The sequence below is a fragment of the Apium graveolens genome, chromosome 5 (genome assembly GCF_009905375.1).
Source record: "Apium graveolens cultivar Ventura chromosome 5, ASM990537v1, whole genome shotgun sequence".
NCBI classification, from domain to species: Eukaryota; Viridiplantae; Streptophyta; class Magnoliopsida; order Apiales; family Apiaceae; genus Apium; species Apium graveolens.
This window is the reverse complement of record NC_133651.1, coordinates 298,937,411-298,964,159: the sequence shown is the minus strand read 5'-3', so window position 1 is coordinate 298,964,159 and position 26,749 is coordinate 298,937,411. Positions and strand designations below refer to the sequence as shown.

At 35.8% G+C, this 26,749-nt stretch overlaps 5 protein-coding genes across 5 annotated transcripts; 3 read left to right on the top strand and 2 right to left on the bottom strand.

Moving 5' to 3' along the window:
- Positions 1-13,225: 13,225 nt before the first annotated feature.
- On the top strand, positions 13,226-13,648 carry LOC141661093 (uncharacterized). The gene has a single exon (XM_074468075.1). The coding sequence runs from the start codon at positions 13,226-13,228 to the stop codon at positions 13,646-13,648; it is 423 nt and encodes a 140-aa protein (XP_074324176.1).
- Positions 13,649-15,823: 2,175 nt separating this feature from the next.
- LOC141661092 (uncharacterized) lies at positions 15,824-16,246 on the top strand. Its single transcript, XM_074468074.1, has one exon. The coding sequence runs from the start codon at positions 15,824-15,826 to the stop codon at positions 16,244-16,246; it is 423 nt and encodes a 140-aa protein (XP_074324175.1).
- A 3,356-nt stretch (positions 16,247-19,602) lies between these two features.
- On the top strand, positions 19,603-20,723 carry LOC141661946 (putative F-box protein At3g16210). Its single transcript, XM_074468976.1, has 2 exons — positions 19,603-20,147; positions 20,361-20,723. Exons 1-2 carry the CDS (start codon positions 19,635-19,637, stop codon positions 20,382-20,384), a joined length of 537 nt encoding a protein of 178 aa, XP_074325077.1. The 5' UTR covers positions 19,603-19,634; the 3' UTR covers positions 20,385-20,723.
- A 93-nt stretch (positions 20,724-20,816) lies between these two features.
- On the bottom strand, positions 20,817-22,112 carry LOC141661945 (PR5-like receptor kinase). Its single transcript, XM_074468974.1, has one exon. It carries the CDS (start codon positions 21,993-21,995, stop codon positions 20,874-20,876), a length of 1,122 nt encoding a protein of 373 aa, XP_074325075.1. The 5' UTR covers positions 21,996-22,112; the 3' UTR covers positions 20,817-20,873.
- Positions 22,113-22,749: 637 nt separating this feature from the next.
- LOC141661091 (LEAF RUST 10 DISEASE-RESISTANCE LOCUS RECEPTOR-LIKE PROTEIN KINASE-like 1.2) lies at positions 22,750-23,526 on the bottom strand. Its single transcript, XM_074468073.1, has one exon. It carries the CDS (start codon positions 23,524-23,526, stop codon positions 22,750-22,752), a length of 777 nt encoding a protein of 258 aa, XP_074324174.1.
- Positions 23,527-26,749: the final 3,223 nt, after the last annotated feature.

The following is a 26,749-nucleotide window of genomic DNA, read 5'->3' as shown; positions in this document are numbered from 1 at the left end:
ATTTATTTATTTCAATTTCGATTAATGTGGAAGTAATAATTAATTTAAGTAATATATTCCATAATCATTTGATTAAATTTATTTATTTTATTATATGGGATAACAGTGATATTATTGTGGTGGCCATTCCCACAACATGTGTATATATACTACATAATAAATAAGTAATTGTTAAATTACTTTTACCAAACAAAGACCAAAGTTAGTGAACTTCAATCAAAGACTCCGAGCGGGCTGTGCGGTTCTCGCGGGTCGTGTGGGCTCGTGCGGGCCGGTCTGGTCCCGGGTTTTCAATTCCGAATTCGTATTCGGCACTTCAGTATCAACGAGCTGTGCGGGTTTGAACCGGCCCGGTTCGGACCGAATAATTTCGGGTTTCCGTACGAACCGGTCCCGAGCGGGTGGTTCAAACCCGCACGGTTGGCCAGCTCTAGCTGGGGGTAATGCATGCATGGAAATGAGTAATGGAGGGTTATTTCTACTAACATATTTGTTGCAGGTATTTTTTGAAGAATTTCCTCCTTGAGACGGTCAAGGAGGGGGATGTCCGTGAAAAGCTTGAAGGCCTCCAGGGGTATGCCTGATGACTGAAGGCCTCCTACTATATTCAACGGGTGTCCTCGTTGGGGATGTGAGGTTAACTTTGGTGTGTGCTTTGGGAGCCCTGTTCTTGTATTCAACGGGTGTCCTCGTTGGAGAACTTTGGAGTCATCCTGCACTTTGCAACCAAAGCTTGGGATCACCTGTCCTGTTATCTGGTGGGTTATCCTCATTCGGGGGATAGTGACGCGTCCGACATATGGGGTGAACCGTGGCTATACCCGCGTCCGTAAATCAAAGGATTCCCCCCCCCCCTGGAGGTAATGGGGGTCTAGAGGTCTGGTGCGCCTCCAAGTCGCGCTTTAGCCTTTGAATCTCAGGCTCGTGAGCCTTGATTCTCCTACACTTCTTGGGGATTCGTCCCTCGGGTGCTTCTAGAGCGCTGGTTACCATCAGTCATTGGCTATTTACCAGCACGTCTCCTTCTTGGGGCCACATCATCATCCGAAGATTCGGAGTCTCTCTCAGTATAAGGACCAGAGAATTCTGGATCTTCTGGGATATGAGCCAAACCATGTATATATTGGGGCGTCCACCCTTGTGCTTCACTCCGATTAGCATGTCCACTTCCTCCAATCTCGGGATAAAGGGGCATCCCATAAGGGGGTTTTGTGGTCATAACAGTTGAATACTCATACCCAACGGGTCGAGAATTCATTGGTGTATGTAGCTGTTGAAGTTGGGGATTCGTCCCTTGAAGAGCCGGGGGAATCGTCCCTTGTGGCTGAGGTTCAGTTGCCCCTACCTGGGCTCCTCCTTTGGTGGCGGAATAGGTCGAATATGGAGGTATCTCCACTGTTGACGAAATCGTTTGGGTTGTTGTTAGGTCACACTTTCACTGTAGAGGGGGTGAATACAGTGTTTATTACAATCAAATCAAACTTCAAGAACTTATGTAACAGAAAACAAACTTTATTGAAACAATAAACTCTGTTACAATCTGGAACTGTTATCTCTCAGTGATGAACAAAATATCACGAGAGCTGCTAGGGTTACAGTAAATAATATTCTCGATAATGATAACACTTATAGTGTAAACCCTATGTCTGTGTTTATATATTACACAGTTACAAGATAATCGCTAATTGATATGGAATATAATTCTACTTCCTAATATATATCAATCAGATATCTTTCCTTCCAAGTATTCCATTCTTTACGGAATTCCTTCTTCATGCATATCTCTTCTTATGTTTATCTTGATCTTCTTAACTTTAATCAGCTACTGTCCTTATCTGATCATCCTTCAGCACTTAAGTTCTGATATCTGTCTCCTGATGCTTATCTCCTGATAACATAAGTACTGATATCCCTTAAGTTCTGACGTCCAGTATAAGTACTGATCAGTTAAGTACTGATTTGTTCTGTTCAAATAAGATCTGAAATCTAAACATAAAACATATTAGCCATGACATTATCAAATATATCTAACAATCTCCCCCAACTTGTAAATTAGCAAAATATACAAGTTTAACAGATATTTGATGATGTCAAAAACATTAAGTACAAATGCATGAGAAATAGACAAGATAACTACAACTTACAGTCCTTAAAGCTTTTACCAATTCAACTTCTGATAACAACTTTAGTCTGTATACACATCAGAATTTAAGTAGTTGTAGATCTTTGACTTGGCTTCATCATTTTCTGATCTCTCTGATGTCAGGAGTTGTTCTGAGATAATTCTTCAACAAACATTTCTCAGCATATCTGAGTTCATCAATCATTCTCCGTTTGACATCTTTAAGCTCTGCAGTATCTTCACCAGTTTGAAATATTGCAGCTCTGAGATCATTAATCTTTGCTCTTCTCAACTCCCGATCTAGTCTTATGACATAAGCTTTGTTAGACTCTAGATTGAATTCAAGCCCCTTAATACCAAGATATGTTCTGATCTGTGCAGTATTAGGCTTCATATCAACAATATCACCATTGTGATTTCTGTACTTTGGAACATATATGCTGTCAGACTTAACAGAATAAAGTCTTTTCTGTCTCTGAATCTGTTCTTTCAAATAATTTGCAGCAGTCCCTGTCAATCTGTCATCCACTTGAAGTAAGAATAATACATGCTCCAATTCTTCAAAATACTTCAATGGAATGGCATTTTGTCTTATATGATAAACCCTACCATCTGTCATGAAATACAACAAGATGTGTTCCTTCAAGTAGGTATGGTAAACCATTTGTACAGATTCCAATTGATTCAATCTTTCAGGAGTTGCTCCAATTCCTGGTTCACACAAAGAAGTTGGATCATTGGTAGTGTTGTGTACTCTTCTTTCATCAGCACTTCCCAATCCAGTTTTATCTCTTGCTTCCTTTCCAGTAACTACTCTAGCTTCAAAATGACTTGCAGTAGTCTTCAAAGGTTGAGTTTGTTTTGCTTTAGTGAATCCTGGTAGGAGTGTATTTGATCTTCCTTCTGATATCAAGTTAACTTGAGCTGTGTCAGAGGTTACTTGCTTCTTTTGAATATCAGAACTTTTAATTTCTTGACTCTGAACAACTTGAGCTGTGTCAGAGGTTGTTTTAAGAACTTTTCTTGAAGTCAGAGCAAGATTATCTTTGTCATCAGTAATTTCTTCATCTTCAGGAGGTACATAGACTTTAACAGGTTCACCAACCTTTTCTTTACCCTTGGATCTTGGATCTATCTTTGGTTGTGATTTAGCAAATGTTGCTTCAGTTTGTGCCTTTTCTTTAATCACAATACCTTTCAGTTTTGGAAGTGACTTTTTACCAGAAGCTTCGGATTTAGATGTGACTTTCTCTGATTTAAGTCTAGCTTCTTCTTCCTTTAAACTTTCCAAGTCCATTCCTGGATTTTCTTGAAGAAATAACTGTCTTGACATTTCTTCATCAAGATCTAGAAGTTCATCAGAATTTATTCTTTTACCAGTATCAGAACTTAATCTCTTCCCAGTATCAGAACTTATCCTGTGACTTGCAATTTCAGCATTTCTTGATGAGAATCTTTTACTTTGACTATGACCTCCACCCATTCCAGAGTTTCCTTGGTCATCTTTTTCATCATCCTTTCCTTGCAGTGTCTTGTCATCCTTGCATTTGGACTTAATTACTTTCTCCCCCTTTTTGGCATCAGCAGGAAGTAGAAGAGAGATAAGCAATTCCACTGAAGATTGGATTTCTGTCAGTTGTGATTGCTGAGAAGCTTGATTTTGCAGAATTTTATCAATCTGTGCTTGTTGGCGATCTTGAGTCTTCTCAATATAAGCAATCCTGTCCATAGATGGTTGAAAAAACTTTTTCTTATCAAGTTTCCAAACTTGTTCTTGTTTGGTAAAGTTCTCCTGAATCTTGTGTATTTCGGCATGAGTAGTTGAATGAAGACCTTGTAGATTTTTAGTACTCAATGCAGTGACACGAATCTGAGCTTTGAAATCATCAGAATTTAACATTTCATCAGCTTTAGTAAAGTGCTCAGTAAGATGTAACGCAGATGGAATACATGAGACTGAGTTCCATTCCTTAGTCCACTCCTGTCCTACAGGAGTTTCACTCCAAGGCACTGGTGGTTCCTCTGTAACATACTTCTTTACTAGTTCAGACTTTGAAAGAGGAATGTGTCCTGAAGGACCTGCTGCATCAGTATTTGCAGTTGGAGCAGCATCACCAGTATCTCCAGCATGTGCAACATCAGAACTTATAGAATCAGCATCATCTGATATAATAGCAGTGTGAGTAGCAATGGAGGCGTCAGCATCCTCTAATTGCTGATTTGATGCTAAGTTCTGATCAACAGCCAAATCCTGATGCTCACCTAAAGTCTGATCATCAGTGTCTAGATGCAGAGAAGGTGACTTAGATAATTCCGGAGTTTTAATAGCATCAGTAACAGTTGTTGGCAAAAGATTTGTTGCTGTTGGAGCTTCTAAGTGTTGATCAGCATTATCAGCACTTGTGCCTTGATGACCAAGAGACACAGATGGGAAATTAGCCTTGTCAGATACAGTTTCCTGAGATGGAGTGGATGGAGAAGAAGTAACTGGAGCAAATTCTTTTTCTTGTGAGATCAGAGATTCCTGATCCCCTTCCTTAGCTGCTTCCTCCTCATCATCTGAAACTGGCCTTTTTGCCCTCTGTTTCTTGTATGTCCTTGGTAATTTAGAGTCCTTGGAAGTGTCAGGAATTGTCATTTTTCTAAGCCTCTTGAGACCATAGACTATTAATCTTCCACTTCAACATTTCGAAATTAATCTGAGACTGTTACCAAATTTTACTCACAGATAAGTCAAGTAAAGGGTTAGACTGAAAAATCAGAACTTAGACCTATACCAGAACTTAACAGTCATCAGAACATAATGTCTTAACTCGAACAAGGAATATCTATCTTAGTAAGTTTTCATACAAGTTCTGAGTTATAGTCTTCATGACTTAATCATCAGACCATATAACTAGAACGTGTCCTCAGAATTTGTGCAAAGGGACACAGTGACTGTTTGTCTAAAAGAACATAGACCACCACAAAAATTTCATCATTCATATGGAGTGATTTGTGTGTGCATTAAGCTAAATAACTAATAAAGAGTAAAGTCTGATCTACTTCAGTACATCTTAGAAATAAGTCATAATTAAAATTTTGCTAAAGAGCTGTCATTATCCTGAAACCTACTGATAAATGAGTTCATGCATGAGTCCACCTCAACTGTTTTTGTGCTAATTTTATGCATATTTGAAATTCTCTTTTACAGTGGCTTCTCAGTGTAAGTGAGTCACGACTGGTTATCAGAATTTATGCTATTATCAGAGTATTTCTCCAGTAATCATAGAGTGTGAATCAGTCACCAAGAAAAATATTTTGCTTTTCTAATGCATATTTACTTAATACCAGCTATGCACTTGGGTCGTCCCATTCACATTTTTACTCTAGATCTCAAAGGAGTACCTGATATTATTCTTTGATTCTTGTTCTTCTTCTTTTGATAAGTGAGGTTTATCAGCACTTAGTACATTCAGCAGTTTTACTAGAATCAGAACTTAAACAGATGAGTAGCATTATTCTAATTTGGGACTTAGTAATAAGATGAATAAAGTAAACTAAACTAAGCTCAAGTATCAGAATTTGCTTGTGTCATAAGATTTCCACAGAAATAATTACTTCTTTCATGGGATCATTTGTTTATTGAAGACTAGTAGGTCAGTATCTAGCACAATTATCCTCATAGGATAGAATGATTACTTAAATAGATATATCACTTATTAGAGTTAAGAGATATGTATCAAACAACAGTCAGTACTTAAAAACATTTATCAATTAATGCACAGAATATACAAAGAGATTAATTCTGTAAATACTGATCATAAAGTCTGATAACATAGAACAAGTTTAAGCAGATTTAGAGAAAGAACCTGAAATCATTCCAAGTTCATTTACCAATTTTGTAAAGGTAGCTTCACACAGTGGTTTTGTGAAGATATCTGCTACTTGTTGATCTGTGGGAACAAAATGCAATTCCACTGTACCTTCATCCACATGTTCCCTGATGAAATGGTACCTGATGCTGATGTGCTTTGTCATAGAGTGTTGAACTGGATTACCTGTCATAGCAATAGCACTTTGATTATCACAGTAAATAGGGATTTTGAAATATGTTAACCCATAATCCAGTAACTGATTCTTCATCCAAAGAATCTGTGCACAACAGCTTCCTGCAGCAATATACTCTGCTTCTGCAGTTGATGTGGAAATTGACTTTTGTTTCTTGCTATACCAAGAAACCAACCTGCCTCCAAGAAATTGGCAGCTACCACTTGTGCTTTTCCTGTCAATTTTGCAACCTGCAAAATCTGCATCTGAGTAACCTATTAATTTAAAATCTGATTCTCTAGGATACCATAATCCTAGATCAGCTGTTCCTTTAAGATACTTAAAGATTCTTTTTACAGCTGTTAAGTGAGGTTCTCTTGGATCTGCTTGAAATCTTGCACAAAGACAGGTAGCAAACATGATATCTGGTCTACTAGCAGTTAGATAGAGAGGTGAGCCAATCATACCTCTGTAATCAGTAATATCTACTGAATTACCAGTATCCGTATCCAGTTTTGTTGCAGTGGCCATGGGAGTGGATGCACTTGAACAGTCTTGCATTCCAAATTTCTTCAGCAAGTTTCTGGTGTACTTAGATTGACAAATAAAAGTTCCTTCTTCACTCTGCTTGACTTGAAGGCCCAGAAAATAACTAAGTTCTCCCATCATACTCATCTGATATCTTGACTGCATTAGGTTGGCAAACTTTTTGCAAAGTTTGTCACTTGGAGACCCAAAAATAATATCATCAACATAAATCTGAATCAAAAGTAAGTCCTTGCCATGGTTGAGATAGAACAGTGTTTTGTCAATAGTTCCTCTGTTGAATCCACTTTCCAGAAGAAACTGAGCTAAAGTCTCATACCATGCTCTAGGAGCTTGCTTAAGTCCATAAAGTGCTTTATCAAGCCTGTAGACATAATCTGGATGTTTGGAATCTACAAAGCCTGGAGGTTGTTCAACATATACTTCCTCTTCCAATTCTCCATTGAGAAAAGCACTTTTCACATCCATTTGAAAGACAGTAAACTTTTTATGAGCAGCATAAGCCATGAATATCCTTATGGCTTCTAACCTAGCAACTGGCGCAAATGTTTCATCATAGTCAATTCCCTCCTGTTGAGAATATCCTTTTGCAACCAGCCTTGCCTTGTTCCTTACAATTATGCCATCACTGTCAGTTTTGTTTCTGAATACCCACTTTGTACCAACAACCGATCTATTCTTAGGTCTTGGCACTAAGGTCCAGACTTTGTTTCTTTCAAATTCATTCAACTCTACCTGCATTGCTTGCACCCAATCAGCATCTTGAAGAGCTTCTTCCACTTTCTTTGGCTCAGACTGAGAGAGAAAAAAATTGTAAAGACATTTATTCGAAGTACCTGTTCTAGTTCTGACACCTGCCTCAGGATTTCCAATTATCAAATCAGGTGTATGTGATTTTGTCCACTTCCTTGCAGATGGAAGATTTTCTCTAGAATTGGATGCTCCCCCATGATTCATGCTGTCTTCGGTTTCATTTTCTGATGCTCCCCCTGAAACTATGCTCTCTGAGTTGGATCCTTCAGTATTTAGATTTTCAGTACTGTCAGTACTTGGCTTATCAGAACTTGACGAATCAGAATTTGAAGAGCCAGATGTATGTTCTGATGCTTCTTGAGATGTGATAATATCTTGAGTATGCTCCCCCTGCATTGGTGCATCTTCCTTTGACGTAGTCACCACAGTTTCAATAACATCAGAGTTTAATCCATCAGAATTTACAGTATCGGAACTTAGACTGTCAGGACTTGAGGTATCAGAATATGAATCTTCATTTTCAAATCTCAGCTGATCATTATCAATGCAATCTTCAAGTCCAGTGATCTTCTTGTCATCAAAAGAGACATTGATAGTTTCCATGACCACTTTTGTTCTCAAATTATAGACTCTGAAGGCTTTTGTAGAAAGTGGATATCCAACAAAGATTCCCTCATCAGCTTTTAGATCAAACTTGGATAGCTGTTCAGGATGAGTCTTGAGAACAAAACACTTACATCCAAATACATGAAAGTATTTGAGATTTGGCTTCTTGTTCTTCACCATCTCATATGGTGTTTTTCCATGCTTGTTAATGAGTGTTGCATTTTGAGTAAAACAAGCAGTCTGCACAGCTTCAGCCCAGAAATAGGTTGGAAGCTTTGCTTCTTCAAGCATTGTTCGTGCAGCTTCAATGAGAGTTTTATTCTTCCTTTCAACAACTCCATTTTGCTGTGGAGTTCCAGGAGCAGAAAATTCCTGCTTTATTCCATGATTTTTGCAGAACTCTTCCATTATCAGATTCTTGAATTCAGTGCCATTATCACTCCTCAAAATTTTCACAGAATCTTTGATCAATTTATCCAGATGTTTGACATGATCAATCAGGATAGATGCAGTTTCACTTTTTGTGTGCAAGAAATACACCCATGTGTATCTGGTGAACTCATCTACTATGACCAACGCATATTTCTTCTTTGCAATAGACATGACATTCACTGGACCAAATAGATCAACATGAAGTAGATAATAAGGCTCAAGAATTGATGATTCAGTCTTGCTCTTGAACGAAGATTTTCTTTGTTTAGCCTTCTGACATGAGTCACAAAGACCATCAGGAACAAACACTGATTTTGGCAGTCCTCTCACAAGATCTTTCTTGATCAGTTCATTTATTTTGTTGAAGTTTAAATGAGAGAGTTTCTTGTGCCAATTCCAGCTTTCTTCAGTTGAGGCTCTACTCACTAAACAGATTGCAGAACCATCAGAACTTGTTGAAAGCTTAGCTTCATAAATGTTACCACGCCTGAATCCCTTCAGAACAATTTTTTCTTTAGATTTACTAACTATTTCACAATGTTCTGCAAAGAAATCAACATGATAACCTCTGTCACAGATTTGACTTGTACTCAGTAAGTTGTGTTTAAGTCCTGAGACCAGAGCTACATCTTTAATGATGACATTCCCAAGATTGATATTGCCATATCCCAAAGTTTTTCCAATGTTGCCATCTCCATAAGAAACACTTGGGCCAGCTTTCTCCACAAAGTCTGATAGCAGGGCCTTATTTCCAGTCATATGTCCTGAACATCCACTGTCCAGAACTAAAATATTTTTTCTGTTGCCCTGCAATCAAAAAGACCACTAATTATTAGTTTTAAGGACCCAGACTTGCTTGGATTCTTTGGCCTTTTTAGGTTTGTTAACATTTGCAGCGGATTTAGCATCAGATTTTATGTTAACAGTTTTCTTATCAGAACTTATACTTCCAGACTTTGAATCAGAACTTACACTAGAAGGAACAACAGAAACTTTCTTTAAAGAAGGTTTTATTTGATAATAATCATAGTACAAACTATGATATTCCTTACAAGTATAAATGGAATGCCATAAACTACCACAATGAAAACAAGGATCTTGTGGTTTGTATCTAACAGACTGACTCTTAACTCCTGATTTTGTAGATAAGGAGTTAATATTCTTATTCTTCCTGCAAAAAGAAGCCAGATGGTAGAACTTCCACGGTTATGACACGCTTTCCTAGGAGCATCAGGAACAGATTTATAGTTATTGCTTTTATTCACACCTTCCTTTCCATTCCTGTTTTTCCTAGGTGATTTTACCTTGTTTGCATTCTTAACATCTTTCAGCTTATGCTTAAGCTGCTTCTTTGTCATTAAGCCTATGTAGAGGGGGTGAATACAGTGTTTATTACAATCAAATCAAACTTCAAGAACTTATGTAACAGAAAACAAACTTTATTGAAACAATAAACTCTGTTACAATCTGAAACTGTTATCTCTCAGTGATGAACAAAATATCACGAGAGCTGCTAGGGTTACAGTAAATAATATTCTCGATAATGATAACACTTATAGTGTAAACCCTATGTCTGTGTTTATATATTACACAGTTACAAGATAATCGCTAATTGATATGGAATATAATTCTGCTTCCTAATATATATCAATCAGATATCTTTCATTCCAAGTATTCCATTCTTTACGGAATTCCTTCTTCATGCATATCTCTTCTTATGTTTATCTTGATCTTCTTAACTTTAATCAGCTACTGTCCTTATCTGATCATCCTTCAGCACTTAAGTTCTGATATCTATCTCCTGATGCTTATCTCCTGATAACATAAGTACTGATATCCCTTAAGTTCTGACGTCCAGTATAAGTACTGATCAGTTAAGTACTGATTTGTTCTGTTCAAATAAGATCTGAAATCTAAACATAAAACATATTAGCCATGACATTATCAAATATATCTAACAGTTGTCCCAGCTGGTGTTCGTCCAGGGGCATTGTTTCCACTCTGTGTTCTCGCCATGGTTGTTGTTCAGTCTGTTCCCACAGACGGCGCCACATATTATGGATAAAATACTAGGATATATTAATTGCTGTATTTATTACTAAGATTCGGGAGTTCAAGGCCTTTAATGGCTGCTCTCGTGTTTCGTAGCTTAACTCTGCCTTTACGAGATGCCTACGTATCTCTGTAATCTAGAGAATCAAGCCAAAAAACGTAGTTCTGATTGGTGGGGGTGAGACCCCTTATATAGGTGTTGGGAGTCCTTGAATTGGACTTGGGTTAGGAGACTTGGTGGACAAGTCTCAGAATTAGAATGGATTTTGGAGTACTAGGAAGTAGGAAACTGATTACTTATCCTATTAGGTCCCTTGGGGACTAATCTACAAGAATTTATGTCCTCACTAATTAATTAATATTCAGGGTTTTGGGCCCTTTCCAATTGGGCTTCGTTATTGGACCGTATCTGGTCTAATTAATTTCAACATTAATTATATTCCAAGGCTATTTTTAGGCCCATATCAAGGGTCTTGGGCCTCTTCTAATGAGCTTAACAGCCAACCCAATTCTAATACAATTAATGCAATATTAATTACGCAATCAGGGTTTATTTTATTCCCTGTCAACTGCTCGATAAGTTTTTTTATACGACTTCTCAACAAGCATTGTAAAGATCTCGATATACTTATAAATATGGAGTTCTCTACAGTTCAAATTTTAGACTTCTCGATAACTCAGAACTGAAACAATTTAATTCAATAAATTATTTCAGTAAATACTTTTGATATAAAATCAATTCTACTTTTATATTGAATTCTTCAATATAAAATAGAATAATTTAGTCCAAGGACAAATTTGGTATTTGTAAAATATTTTGATAAGTCACCATCTAGTTCTCGATAAGAGTCAAAAAAATGACATCTTGACATGAGTTTTCTATAAGTCATGTGACTTATGTACAAGTATTTTCAACCGTCCATTCTTCTCTTGTCGATAAGTCACATCTCTACCCTATTAATACCCAGACATCTCGACATAACCCATTTTTACGCTTTCAAGATCTCAATTGACCTAGTTCCTGCGATTTTTCACCATTCCCAAAATTTTAAAATTTTTTCTCTCTCTCAAAAATACTTAACCACTCAAATTCAAAACACTTTCTAATGGCATCCAACACAAACACTGTTAGAGCAACCATACCCAAAGAGGGAACCAATTTTTTAGCTTTTGTTGACCCATCACAGACACCTGAAAATTTCAAGTGCTTTGTGAAATTCATGGGTAATTCCTACCTTACAGGAGCACTAACAACAAACCCTGTGTTGTACTTGGACGTTCTAAATGAATTTTATAACAGTGTTGTTATTTCCACTCATGAAGATGACAATCAAGTAATGACAATGGTGGTAAACTGCAGTATCAGAGGGGTAGCTATGGAATTCAATGCTCTTGATTTAAACAAACCACTGGGCCCATAGAGAAGATGGGTGCAACTCCTAACTCTGTAGAAATCTTAGAATTCATGGACTTCATCCATTATGCAGATAAAATTAATTTGGCCAGGTTCAACAAGAAGCACTTAAGGAAGGAATGGTCATTTGTGTTTGACACAATCATTAGAGCTTTCACATACAGGAAGATGGGTTTTGATAATATATCAAGTGTTGTGCAAAAGCTTGTCTACTCCATGGCATATGACAATCACATTGATGTGGGAAGCCTCATTCTAGAAGATCACACTTCCTTTGGTAAGTAAATGTAAAGAAATTTTCTTTCCTAGGTTTATTATGTCTGCTTTAAATTATAAAGTGTATGACATACATTTAACTTAAGGGATAGATGTCAGTCAAATAGACATTTGTAAACATGTGTCCAAAATTTTATTTGGATCACTTAATACAAGGAATCAGGTAAAAGTAAGTCTAAATGTCACTGACTCTTACCTAATACCTGACATGAGAAACAATTCAAGTTCTAGTTCAACAATGGCATCTGGTCCTGTAGCAGTATAAATGCAGGAATACCCACACGAACCTACCACAACTGCAACCATTTCTTCACAACCTCTAGTTAGTAATGAATCAACTGCTTCTTCCTCTCAAAAGATGGAGTTAGTAAAAGAAAGAGAAAATAAGTCCAGGTAGCTGTGATAATGAGAGTGAGAAAATTAAGTAAGAGTTATAAATTTGGTAACATCGATTAATAAAAACTACCAGTTGTAAGATAATCGAAAATGACTGTAATCCTACCTAATATTATAAAAGTGAAGAATATACCAGCAAGATGTTAAAATTTAAAAGAGTGACACGGTCACCGTGATGTGTTTTAGGGTTGCGACATGGCTAGAATAGCTCATGCATGTGACCACATGCTTAGGACTTTTTCCATGTTATATAATATATGATCTCTTTTAATCTATAAAGAATGGTAGACAATCAAAGCTTCTTTATCTTTTTTAATTGATCTTTATTAATCAATATTATTATCACTAATCTATAAATATAATGTTATCTTAGCAGAATCTCTGTAGCTCTGTCTCTTCTGTCTTAATCAAAACCAACAAAATAGGCGTAAATGCTAAAACTCAATTTTTTTAAGTGCTATGTTACTCCCCTAAGACCGCATTAACATGTTCCTTCACTATAAATCCCGTTTTAGCAAAATTGAATTTGAGTCTGGCCACTCTGCCAAGTTTTAGCTCTTCACTCTTAGTTCCAATCCCAAAATCCCGAGAAACGTAACATGATTTCCCTTGAAACTGTTCAAGCGACCTCTAAATCTATCAACCCGATTTCAAGTCCCCGGATTTCCTTTTCCATTGATTCGCTTGATGATGATGATGATGATTTCATCTCTATAAATCTAAATTTCGCGGTAGTCAAAGGGAAAGAAAAAACACGTAACGTGGAATTCGAGTTTCTCTCAAGTGATAACCAAACAATGCTATCTGCTGATGAGCTATTTTTTGATGGAAAATTACTTCCATTTTGGCAAACTCAACAGTCTGAGAAACCCAAAAAGATAAGTCCCAAGGCAGAACAGAAATTAGAAGAGGCAGCGAAAGCCGGAGACGTTAACCAAGAGGAGAGTAAAAAAGTTGGTTTCTTGATGATGACCCTTCTCCTAGACCACCTAAATGCAATGTTCTGTGGAAAGAGTTGTTAAGGCTGAGAAAACAGCTTTCATCTACTCTGTCACTGTTTTCCTTTAGAAAAGGGAAACTCGAGAAGTAAGAGTGAAGCAGTCCTTGACATTTGTAACTATAGAGTTATCCGTTATGTTAGTTTCTAGTTCTTCATATTCAGTTTCATTTAGGCTATCCTTAACCTTCTTTTCTCTATTTCGTTTTTTTTTCGTCTTGTTTGGTGGTTGTTTCCTCTAGTATTGGATCGAAATTGAACGAGATAATTATAGCACTCAGAGCGATTTAGACAGAGTAAGTAGTGTAAGCTGCATATCTTGTAAAATATTTTGATAAGTCACCATCTAGTTCTCGATAAGAGTAAAAAAAATGACATCTCGACATGAGTTTTCTATAAGTCATGTGACTTATGTACAAGTATTTTCAACTGTCAATTCTTCTCTTGTCGATAAGTCACATCTCTACCCTATTAATACCCAGACATCTCGACATAACCCATTTTTACGCTTTCAAGATCTCAATTGACCTAGTTCCTGCGATTTTTCACCATTCCCAAAATTTTAAAGTTTTTTCTCTCTCTCAAAAATACTTAACCACTCAAATTCAAAACACTTTCTAATGGCATCCAACACAAACACTGTTAGAGCAACCATACCCAAGGAGGGAACCAATTTTTTAGCTTTTGTTGACCCATCACAGACATCTGAAAATTTCAAGTGCTTTGTGAAATTCATGGGTAATTCCTACCTTACAGGAGCACTAACAACAAACCCTGTGTTGTACTTGGACGTTCTAAATGAATTTTATAACAGTGTTGTTATTTCCACTAATGAAGATGACAATCAAGTAATGACAATGGTGGTAAACTGCAGTATCAGAGGGGTAGCTATGGAATTCAATGCTCTTGATTTAAACAAACCACTGGGCCCATAGAGAAGATGGGTGCAACTCCTAACTCTGTAGAAATCTTAGAATTCATGGACTTCATCCATTATGCAGATAAAATTAATTTGGCCAGGTTCAACAAGAAGCACTTAAGGAAGGAATGGTCATTTGTGTTTGACACAATCATTAGAGCTTTCACATACAGGAAGATGGGTTTTGATAATATATCAAGTGTTGTGCAAAAGCTTGTCTACTCCATGGCATATGACAATCACATTGATGTGGGAAGCCTCATTCTAGAAGATCACACTTCCTTTGGTAAGTAAATGTAAAGAAATTTTCTTTCCTAGGTTTATTATGTCTGCTTTAAATTATAAAGTGTATGACATACATTTAACTTAAGGGATAGATGTCAGTCAAATAGACATTTGTAAACATGTGTCCAAAATTTTATTTGGATCACTTAATACAAGGAATCAGATAAAAGTAAGTCTAAATGTCACTGACTCTTACCTAATACCTGACATGAGAAACAATTCAAGTTCTAGTTCAACAATGGCATCTGGTCCTGTAGCAGTATAAATGCAGGAATACCCACACGAACCTACCACAACTGCAACCATTTCTTTACAACCTCTAGTTAGTAATGAATCAACTGCTTCTTCCTCTCAAAAGATGGAGTTAGTAAAAGAAAGAGAAAATAAGTCCAGGTAGCTGTGATAATGAGAGTGAGAAAATTAAGTAAGAGTTATAAATTTGGTAACATCGATTAATAAAAACTACCAGTTGTAAGATAATCGAAAATGACTGTAATCCTACCTAATATTATAAAAGTGAAGAATATACCAGCAAGATGTTAAAATTTAAAAGAGTGACACGGTCACCGTGATGTGTTTTAGGGTTGCGACATGGCTAGAATAGCTCATGCATGTGACCACATGCTTAGGACTTTTTCCATGTTATATAATATATGATCTCTTTTAATCTATAAAGAATGGTAGACAATCAAAGCTTCTTTATCTTTTTTAATTGATCTTTATTAATCAATATTATTATCACTAATCTATAAATATAATGTTATCTTAGCAGAATCTCTGTAGCTCTGTCTCTTCTGTCTTAATCAAAACCAACAAAATAGGCGTAAATGCTAAAACTCAATTTTTTTTAAGTGCTATGTTACTCCCCTAAGACCGCATTAACATGTTCCTTCACTATAAATCCCGTTTTAGCAAAATTGAATTTGAGTCTGGCCACTCTGCCAAGTTTTAGCTCTTCACTCTTAGTTCCAATCCCAAAATCCCGAGAAACGTAACATGATTTCCCTTGAAACTGTTCAAGCGACCTCTAAATCTATCAACCCGATTTCAAGTCCCCGGATTTCCTTTTCCATTGATTCGCTTGATGATGATGATGATGATTTCATCTCTATAAATCTAAATTTCGCGGTAGTCAAAGGGAAAGAAAAAACACGTAACGTGGAATTCGAGTTTCTCTCAAGTGATAACCAAACAATGCTATCTGCTGATGAGCTATTTTTTGATGGAAAATTACTTCCATTTTGGCAAACTCAACAGTCTGAGAAACCCAAAAAGATAAGTCCCAAGGCAGAACAGAAATTAGAAGAGGCAGCGAAAGCAGGAGACGTTAACCAAGAGGAGAGTAAAAAAGTTGGTTTCTTGATGATGACCCTTCTCCTAGACCACCTAAATGCAATGTTCTGTGGAAAGAGTTGTTAAGGCTGAGAAAACAGCTTTCATCTACTCTGTCACTGTTTTCCTTTAGAAAAGGGAAACTCGAGAAGTAAGAGTGAAGCAGTCCTTGACATTTGTAACTATAGAGTTATCCGTTATGTTAGTTTCTAGTTCTTCATATTCAGTTTCATTTAGGCTATCCTTAACCTTCTTTTCTCTATTTCGTTTTTTTTTCGTCTTGTTTGGTGGTTGTTTCCTCTAGTATTGGATCGAAATTGAACGAGATAATTATAGCACTCAGAGCGATTTAGACAGAGTAAGTAGTGTAAGCTGCATATCTTGTAAAATATTTTGATAAGTCAACATCTAGTTCTCGATAAGAGTAAAAAAAATGACATCTCGACATGAGTTTTCTATAAGTCATGTGACTTATGTACAAGTATTTTCAACTGTCCATTCTTCTCTTGTCGATAAGTCACATCTCTACCCTATTAATACCCAGACATCTCGACATAACCCATTTTTACGCTTTCAAGATCTCAATTGACCTAGTTCCTGTGATTTTTCACCATTCCCAAAATTTTAAAGTTTTTTCTCTCTCTCAAAAATACTTAACCACTCAAATTCAAAACACTTTCTAATGGCATCCAACACAAACACTGTTAGAGCAACCATACCCAAGGAGGGAACCAATTTTTTAGCTTTTGTTGACCCATCACAGACATCTGAAAATTTCAAGTGCTTTGTGAAATTCATGGGTAATTCCTACCTTACAGGAGCACTAACAACAAACCCTGTGTTGTACTTGGACGTTCTAAATGAATTTTATAACAGTGTTGTTATTTCCACTCATGAAGATGACAATCAAGTAATGACAATGGTGGTAAACTGCAGTATCAGAGGGGTAGCTATGGAATTCAATGCTCTTGATTTAAACAAACCACTGGGCATCCCCATAGAGAAGATGGGTGCAACTCCTAACTCTGTAGAAATCTTAGAATTCATGGACTTCATCCATTATGCAGATAAAATTAATTTGGCCAGGTTCAACAAGAAGCACTTAAGGAAGGAATGGTCATTTGTGTTTGACACAATCATTAGAGCTTTCACATACAGGAAGATGGATTTTGATAATATATCAAGTGTTGTGCAAAAGCTTGTCTACTCCATGGCATATGACAATCACATTGATGTGGGAAGCCTCATTCTAGAAGATCTCACCACAAGGCTCACACTTCCTTTGGTAAGTAAATGTAAAGAAATTTTCTTTCCTAGATTTATTATGTCTGCTTTAAATTATAAAGTGTATGACATACATTTAACTTAAGGGATAGATGTCAGTCAAATAGACATTTGTAAACATGTGTCCAAAATTTTATTTGGATCACTTAATACAAAGAATCAGATAAAGGTAAGTCTAAATGTCACTGACTCTTACCTAATACCTGACATGAGAAACAATTCAAGTTCTAGTTCAACAATGGCATCTGGTCCTGCAGCAGTATAAATGCAGGAATACCCACACGAGCCTACCACAGCTGCAACCATTTCTTCACAACCTCTAGTTAGTAATGAATCAACTGCTTCTTCCTTTCAAAAGATGGAGTTAGTAAAAGAAAGAGAAAATAAGTCCAGCTAGCTGTGATAATGAGAGTGAGAAAATTAAGTAAGAGTTATAAATTTGGTAACATCGATTAATAAAAACTACCAGTTGTAAGATAATCGAAAATGACTGTAATCCTACCTAATATTATAAAAGTGAAGAATATATCAGCAAGATGTTAAAATTTAAAAGAGTGACACGGTCACCGTGATGTGTTTTAGGGTTGCGACATGGCTAGAATAGCTCATGCATGTGATCACATGCTTAGGACTTTTTCCATGTTATATTATCTATGATCTCTTTTAATCTATAAAGAATGGTAGACAATCAAAGCTTCTTTATCTTTTTTAATTGATCTTTATTAATCAATATTATTATCACTAATCTATAAATATAATGTTATCTTAGCAGAATCTCTGTAGCTCTGTCTCTTCTGTCTTAATCAAAACCAACAAAATAGGCGTAAATGCTAAAACTCAACCCGACCTTTAAATCTATCAACCCGATTTCAAGTCCCCGGATTTCCTTTTCCATTGATTCGCTTGATGATGATGATGATGATTTCATCTCTATAAATCTAAATTTCGCTGTAGTCAAAGGGAAAGAAAAAACACGTAACGTGGAATTCGAGTTTCTCTCGAGTGATAACCAAACAATGCTATCTGCTGATGAGCTATTTTTTGATGGAAAATTACTTCCATTTTGGCAAACTCAACAGTCTGAGAAACCCAAAAAGATAAGTCCCAAGGCAGAGCAGAAATTAGAAGAGGCAGCGAAAGCCGAAGAAATCAACCAAGTGGAGAGTAAAAAAGTTGGTTTCTTGATGATGACCCTTCTCCTAGACCACCTAAATGCAATGTTCTGTGGAAAGAGTCGTTAAGGCTGAGAAAACAGCTTTCATCTACTCTGTCACTGTTTTCCTTTAGAAAAGGGAAACTCGAGAAGTAAGAGTGAAGCAGTCCTTGACATTTGTAACTATAGAGTTATCCGTTATGTTAGTTTCTAGTTCTTCATATTCAGTTTCATTTAGGCTATCCTTAACCTTCTTTTCTCTATTTCGTTTTTTTTTCGTCTTGTTTGGTGGTTGTTTCCTCTAGTATTGGATCGAAATTGAACGAGATAATTATAGCACTCAGAGCGATTTAGACAGAGTAAGTAGTGTAACTAATTTTCAAGGCAGTACTAAGATAGACATGCTACGCATATTGAATGATTATGCAAAAGGCTTGGTGACATCCGGATCCATTGTATAGTCCGGATTGTCCGAAACACTTTGGATCGTCATGACACTTTGTGGGTCTGTACCGTTCTTTAGTCTTCTGAGTTTCAGTATTATGTACCCTATCAATAATCAATATGTTAGGGTTACATCTCTTTATAGATAATTTTTATTCACACTTTTGATATCTTATTTCTTTAAAACCCTAAAGCCATTCAGTTCCTCACCCAAAAGCAATTCATTATAGGGGAGGAGAAGCCGAGGGCAATGAACACTGCACAGCAAGTACACTGGCTTGCTTGCTTCCTGAATCTGACTCAAATCCCACCATCCCAGACTCAAGATATTGGACGTGTAATATTCTTTAAAAATTGCTGATAACATTAAAACATGGTGCGTCAATATAGGTGTACTGAAGATTAATTAATTGGATAGGATAAGATAGTGATACAAAAACCATGCAGAATTTTTTTTTACACCTACTTTCTACATATAGCCATTACAGGTGAAGTGTAAAGGCAACCCATTCCCTACATAAAACCAATTCAATTTAAAAAAGTGTCCTGGAGACAGCAAGTACTCACTAATCCTGAGGCAAGCCAAGTCGAAAAATGAGTGCATCGAAACTGCTTAAAGACATTCCTGATGATATAGTATCCAAAATTCTCCTACCCCTGTCTGTCAATGATTTACTTCGATGCAAATCAGTTTGTAAATCCTGGCTCTCAATTCTCTCAGACCCTCGTTTTGTCAAATCACAACTCGCATTCTCAAATGAAACATCTGATGATCGATCTTGCATCGCTCACACCTACACTCAAGGCGATGACTCGGACACCACAATGTCACTGGTGAACCTCGATTCTGGTCAACTTGTTGCTGATCTGGACTTTCCTTTTCCTCAAGATGAGTTTCCGTATATGCCTCCCTCTTTAGTATGTCTTGTTGGTTCTGCTTGCGGTATTGTCTGTGTTCGCTGCAGTTATCATAGTATATTTGACATTTACCTTTGGAATCCTGCTATTAAGATGTCAAAACTTATTCCTGACGGTAATATACGTGGTGATGATCAGCAGAGAGTGGTTTTAGGCTTTGGTTTTAATTCGATTGCTGATGATTTTAAGGTTGTTAAGCTTGTTTCTGCTAATAACATCTTTTTTGCTGTCTACTCATCTTGAGTCATTAAAACAAGAGATGATCTGAAAACAAGAATTATGCGCTAAGTAGGACTTTATTTAGGAGCCATTTTTAGATCTGAACTGGTAAAGTGACAGTTCTTTCATTTAGCTTGGTAGATAGACAGTTAAGCTTACATTATAAAAGTGTACATTCTGCAGGGGAGGGATGATCAGACCCACTAACTGCAATCGATGTGCTATAGCCAGCTTATGAAATCCTATGAGTATCTATGAGTATCTGCAGACTACAGTGCCTAATGGAAGAATCGAAATCAACATAAGGTGATATGTAATTGCCAAATTGACTAGTGCCAATGTAAGTTTCAGTCTCAGAACGAAGAACTTAAACTTATGCTTCTTCATCTTGAGTCATTAAAACAAGAGATGATTCTCGAAAACAAAATATTTGCGCTAAGTAGGACTTCGTTTAGGAGCAATTTTTAGATCTGAACTGGTGAAGTTACAGTTCTTTCCTTTAGCTTGGTAGATAAAATAAAGTTTGAATACATGACACATATGGAAGTGTACATTCTGAAGGGGAAGGATGATCAGACCCGCTAACTGCAATCGATGTGCTATAGCCAGCTTATGAAATCCTTCAGTCCTATTACAAGTATTTCCACAATATTGTTATTAACAAAACTGGGGATTTGTTACCTTTTAAGTCCTTAACTATGTCGTTGAAATAGTATCTAGAGGCTCTATTGTGGACTCTAAGAAGGGCCTGGTTGGGATTTTCAGGGACTCCACATTCCCTTCTAACATTTCTAATACCCCCTTCATAGATGGTCTTTCTGAAGGATGAGTTTGGATGCACCACAACCCAACTATCAGCAATTTTTTTGTACTTTGGTTTTCTACCTCATTGGAGATGTCATCTAGCCCCATTTGATCAGCATTCAGCTCAAGGCGATCATATATCCAATTGGGGAAGTACTTTTCACTGCTACAGTTATTAATTTCTTCCTGTGTATTGGTTTTGGCTCCAACCATTTCTAAGATCATCATTCCATAACTATATACATCAGACTTGTGAGATACCCCTCCAAAGTTTCTTGAAAATACTTCTGGTGCAATGTACCCTGGTGTTCCTCTCATGTGTTGCATTGATATGATACTCTCTTTTCCTAAACATAATTTGGCAAGCCCAAAGTCTGATATTTTTGGGCAAAACTCTTCATCTAAAAGAATGTTATGAGGTTTAATGTCAAAGTGCAAAATTCGTATGCTGCAACCTCGATGCAAGTACTCTAACCCTCTAGCAATTCCAAGTGCAATTTCACTTAGTGTGTGCCATCCCAGTTGCACTGATGAGGATTTCCCGTTTGATATAAACTTTTCCAAAGATCCATTAGGCATATACTCGTAGACCAAAGCTCTTTTAGAACCCTCAAAACAAAAACCTATGAGACTGACAATATTGACATGAGAGGTCCTGCTAATGCTTGCAACCTCATTGAGAAATTCTTCTCCATTGCTTTTTGAGGTATTCAGAATCTTCACCGCCACAGCACTGTTATCTGGTAAGTTGCCTTTGTAAACACCACCATAACCTCCTTGGCCTAGCTTGGATTTGAAAGACTGCGTCATTTTCTTAATATCCTTATATCTAAATCTTTTAGGAGTGTGATTTCCATGCAACTTCAGGAAAGCTTCAACCTTTTCACGGTCATCTCTTACACTTTTTGATAATATCAGATATTTTATTGATGAGCACTTACTCCAGAAACAAAATAACAGAACTGCTGTAATCAGCAGCCCAGCAGCCAAAGTGCCCGCTGCCATTAAAATCATGTTAGATATCAAACTCCCTTGAAATTTTTACATGCGTGCAATATATGTAGCATACATGACCTCTTCTATTTGTCTGCAAATATAAGTGTAGCTTTATTTACTATTTTGGTTACCTATTCCCACTTTCACGCCAAGTTTGTCTTTTAATGGACCTCCATGTTTGCCTTTTGATGGAGCTGAAAATTGGTTAGAATAAAATGTTAGTATGATGTTGAAAGAACGTTTTCATTTTGAAAACTTCGACTTGTATTGCAAAATCAGCACCATATTGTACCCCAATTTCTCCGTTGATGGGCATCCTCGATCAAACATTCAAATGGAGTCATTAACTAATTAGTCGTCGCTGTTAAAGCCGTCTATGATGTCTAATTTATCTATTGCTGTTAAATTTGAGAGTGACAGCAACCAATTTTTACTGTAATTATTTTATGCCCGGACCAATTTTTACTAACTAGTTGCTGGCTTAAGAAAAAATTGTGGAAACTGTCAAAAGCTGCATGCTGTAACGTAAGCACGATATACATGTTCAGCTAATTTCCTAAGACCATGAGATTTCGACAGAGTTGCTAATCAACATGGTAAAAGTGTCCTCGCGCACCTCTGTTTAAGATGCGATGAATCTGGAGATTTATGTATTTGAGTATTTCTTGAAACAAAAGAGAAGGTTATGTATAATTTACTCATGAACATTGGTATGACTCAAGAATGCCTTCTATTAAGAAGATACGAAAATGGAAAATAAAAATCACAAAAGCTATGCAAGAGCAGGATGATATAGACTCTTACCACAACTATCAGAGTGTGGTCTATCGGAGCAGAAACACGTGAATTTATTGTCAGGCTCACCTTCGTATCCGCAGTACCCACCACTAGCCTCACAGTCGCTGCAATTGGGGGCAATCCACTTCAGATCAAATCCATTCCTAATCAACTTCAGATAATCAGTGTCATCATCATCTTCAGTATACTCACGTACTGGTGCCACTACTAAAGATTGGCACGCTTCAGTTGCGTTACTTAAGTTTATATCATTTGTCTTCATGGCCAGAACCCAATCTGCGTCAATTTCTGTCTGACCACAATTAAGTTTATACTTGGAAAACATCTGTTCAGAGTTCGGGGTACAATTTGATAACAAAAGTAGATATGAAGTCGTGAGAAGCTGAAACCGATCATCACTAGGCAAGCTTAAGTTGCGAATTTTGGAAAGTCTGCAGGCACTTCTTCTTGAAATCAAAAGATTAGATACACGGAAAGAATTGTTTGCGTAGAATACTTCAGTAATTCTCAAATGGTTTCCGGATATGTCAAGTGATAAGACTTCATTGTTTAAGCAGGTAAGTTCAAATCCCGGGTACCCACAATTTTCTGAAATTTTTTCAGTATAAAATGGGAATCGTATGGTTTGGTTTCCACAGGACCTGAGCTTGTTGCACTCCTCATATTGTCTATCCGCGCAGAATGATTCGAATGGTAAACAAAGGAGACAGATGTTAATGGATGCACATACACGTAGTATCAAAAGCTTCATCTTGTGTTGTTTTTGTGGATTTAAACCTTCAAGATTCCAACAAAAAAGAAAGATGGAACAACTGGTGGCTTTAGAGAGAGAAGTAATGAAAAAAATAGGACTTGAGGTAGGTGGAAGATTTGGTGAGCTTGTGGAAGAAGTGGTGTTGCACTGATTTATTCAATGTAATTAACTTAAATTAATATTGTGGCACAACAGTCAACAGGGATGTTTATAGATTTCAGCAACTGATCATACACAAAATTATAGGACCGTAAGTAGTCACACTTTATGCAACAGCGAGCCCATAACGACTCCAACTAAAACAAGACCGAACTCATAGACGACTTAAAACCAGAAAACATTGAACTTGATATCCTGCTAATGTCAATGTTAATGCTTGCAACCTCATTGCGAAATTCCACAGCGCGCACGGTTATCTGGTAACTAGCCTTTGTACTCACCACCATAACCTCCTTGGCCTAGCTTGAATCTGGAAAGACTGCCATTTTCTTGATATCTTCATATTAAATCTTTTAGAGAAAAGATTTCCATGCAACTTCAAGAAAGCTTCGACCTTTTCATGATCACGTCAAAGTCAAGGACGAAAGCACTATGCAATCGAGCAGAACTAAACGAACAATTGATTTTTAAAAGGGAAGATTAAATTGTACTCCCTCGGTGACTTCTAATTGTTTACATTTTTGAGGAAGGGTTTGACAGTCATTCATAAAAAATATAGTTATGTAACTTATTTTTACAATTTTCTTTTTCTGAATAAAAGTTGAATGTTTTAATTTTTATTCAGAAAAACAAAATTGTAAAAAAAAATTACAGAACTATACTCACCTTAAAATACGTGTTGGACACTCTCTAAAAAATGTAAACAATTGAAAGAGACGGAGGGAGTATGTTTTTATGACTTCGGTTCATCAATTATTTTATTAATTTTTTTTCTCTCATATATTAAATTCATTTAGTTCTAAATTTTGTGTTCGTGTAGTAGAACTTACTAGTTGATAACTCGAAGTACGGGCCGAATCAAAATATCAATATTAAAATGATTATAGAAATTAATTTTAAATTATAATTAAAATAAATAATAAATAAAATTATACTATTATTGCAATATTTCTTTTAAAATTATATATAGTTTTCATTAACTCAAATCTTATTAGAACAACAAAATTAACCTTACTATGTCTCTATTTTCCGAAAAGACATAACTAATATTTAACATTGAAACTTTAGTCATGTAATGAGCAACACGATTGACGAATAATTTAACAAAATATTAAATCAGCATTACTAAATAATTACACATTAGATTTCTTATTGTTAGCCAGATTTGTGTTTTATATAGCTTGTGATCGCATATTTTTTTTTCCTAATATTATTCATGTATGCATAAATTTGCATTTGGTGCTAAAATAGAATTTTATAGGTATGAATCTAGAAATTACAATTTATATACGATTCCTTTTATACAAAAACAATATAAATATGTAGTATATAAGAATAAAAAAACGGGGTAAAATATTACATATACAATTAGAAATCATATAAGAATCAAAGAATAATAATACTAATATATTTAGAGCTTTAGTAAGATTTAAAAAGGGGTGAAACCAAAAGTTCGTGAAACCGGAAAAGGGGTGAAACCAAAGTACCCTTAAAAGACGGGTTTCCTTATTAGTAACGACTAGTTGACACATGCCGAGATCAAAATATCAATATTAAAATGATAATAGAAATTAATTTTAAAGTATAATTTAAATAAATAGTAAATAAAATTATACTATTATTGCAATTTTTCTTTTGAAATTATATGTTATTTTTATTAACTCAAATATTATTAGAACAACAAACTTATCGTTATAATGTCTCTATTGTCCGAAAAAAAATAACTAATATTTTACATTGAAACTTTAGTCATGCAATGAGCAACACGATTGATGGATAATTTAACAAAACATTAAATCAACATAATTTAAGAAAACATTAAATCAACATTACTAAATAATTGCATATTAGATTTCTTATTGTTAGCTGGATTTGCGTTTTTATATAGTGTTATTCCCAAACAATCTAACAAAGAATTACAGAAGTAGGGGTTGAATGTAATTCTGGTTATTTTTCGATTTCAAGAAATATTCTATCTCAAATATATAACAGTGTTTGATTAAGCAAAAGTGCGGAATGAAAATATTGAGGTAATCAAACACAAAATAATTAAACACAAGTATTTAAAAACTTTCTGGTAGATTAAAATTTTCCACCAGAGATATATATAAGATCGAGAACTCTGAGATACAAGGTTTGCACACAGCTGCTTACAAGTAGAATTATACGGAACAAAGAAATTCTTCACGGATACAGTTTTTTCTATTTCTCTTGTTGATTGATTGATTACTACTAGCTACTCTTGATTTATATATTACCAAGATACATGTGAATAAGACAAAATAATAAAACAAAATGTGTCTTTGTCTGATCACATGCTTCTTCATTTCTCCATCCAGTATCTTTGATTTTCTTCAAGTAAGCATGAAAATGGAAATGCTTCTTTCTTCTCTAAAACCTGTAAATAGACTGCCACATTCTATTTGCATCTAATCAACCCGTGTGACTGTCAAGTAACTATCAACTGCAATTTGAATTAGAACATCCGTTGAAACTTCAGTGGATCACCCGTTGAAATTGTGTTGGATCATTCGTTAAAACTTCATTAGATCATCCGTTGATTGTGACTTAGATCATCCGTTGAAACCTTGTAGAATCATCCGTTGAAAGTATTTCATAGCAGTTAACTTCATTTCACATATACAAAATTACAAGGTATCTAATATATATAATTGGCCAACCTATTTTGCATATTAATCTAGTAGTCAACATGACTTTGAATATCCAGCATCTAGATCTCTAAGGTATTGTAATATGCAGTAAATGTGTTACAAAACTTATTAAGACATAAGCTACTCTCTCAACGGATGTTAAAGAGAGTCATCAATTGAGAGTTACAAAAACACTAAATTAAATCTACCAAGGTGTTTTGGTGAACTTATCATCAAGCCTATGATGTAACATCTGGGAAATATCGTATAATTATTTATATCAATATATGATTATTATGTGAATGTTATATGAATTTTTGGTGAATTATCTGGTGTTTGATAATAATATTTGGATGTTTGTATGTAATAAAATGTGAGTATGTTAATTTTAATATGTCCAGAATAAAATA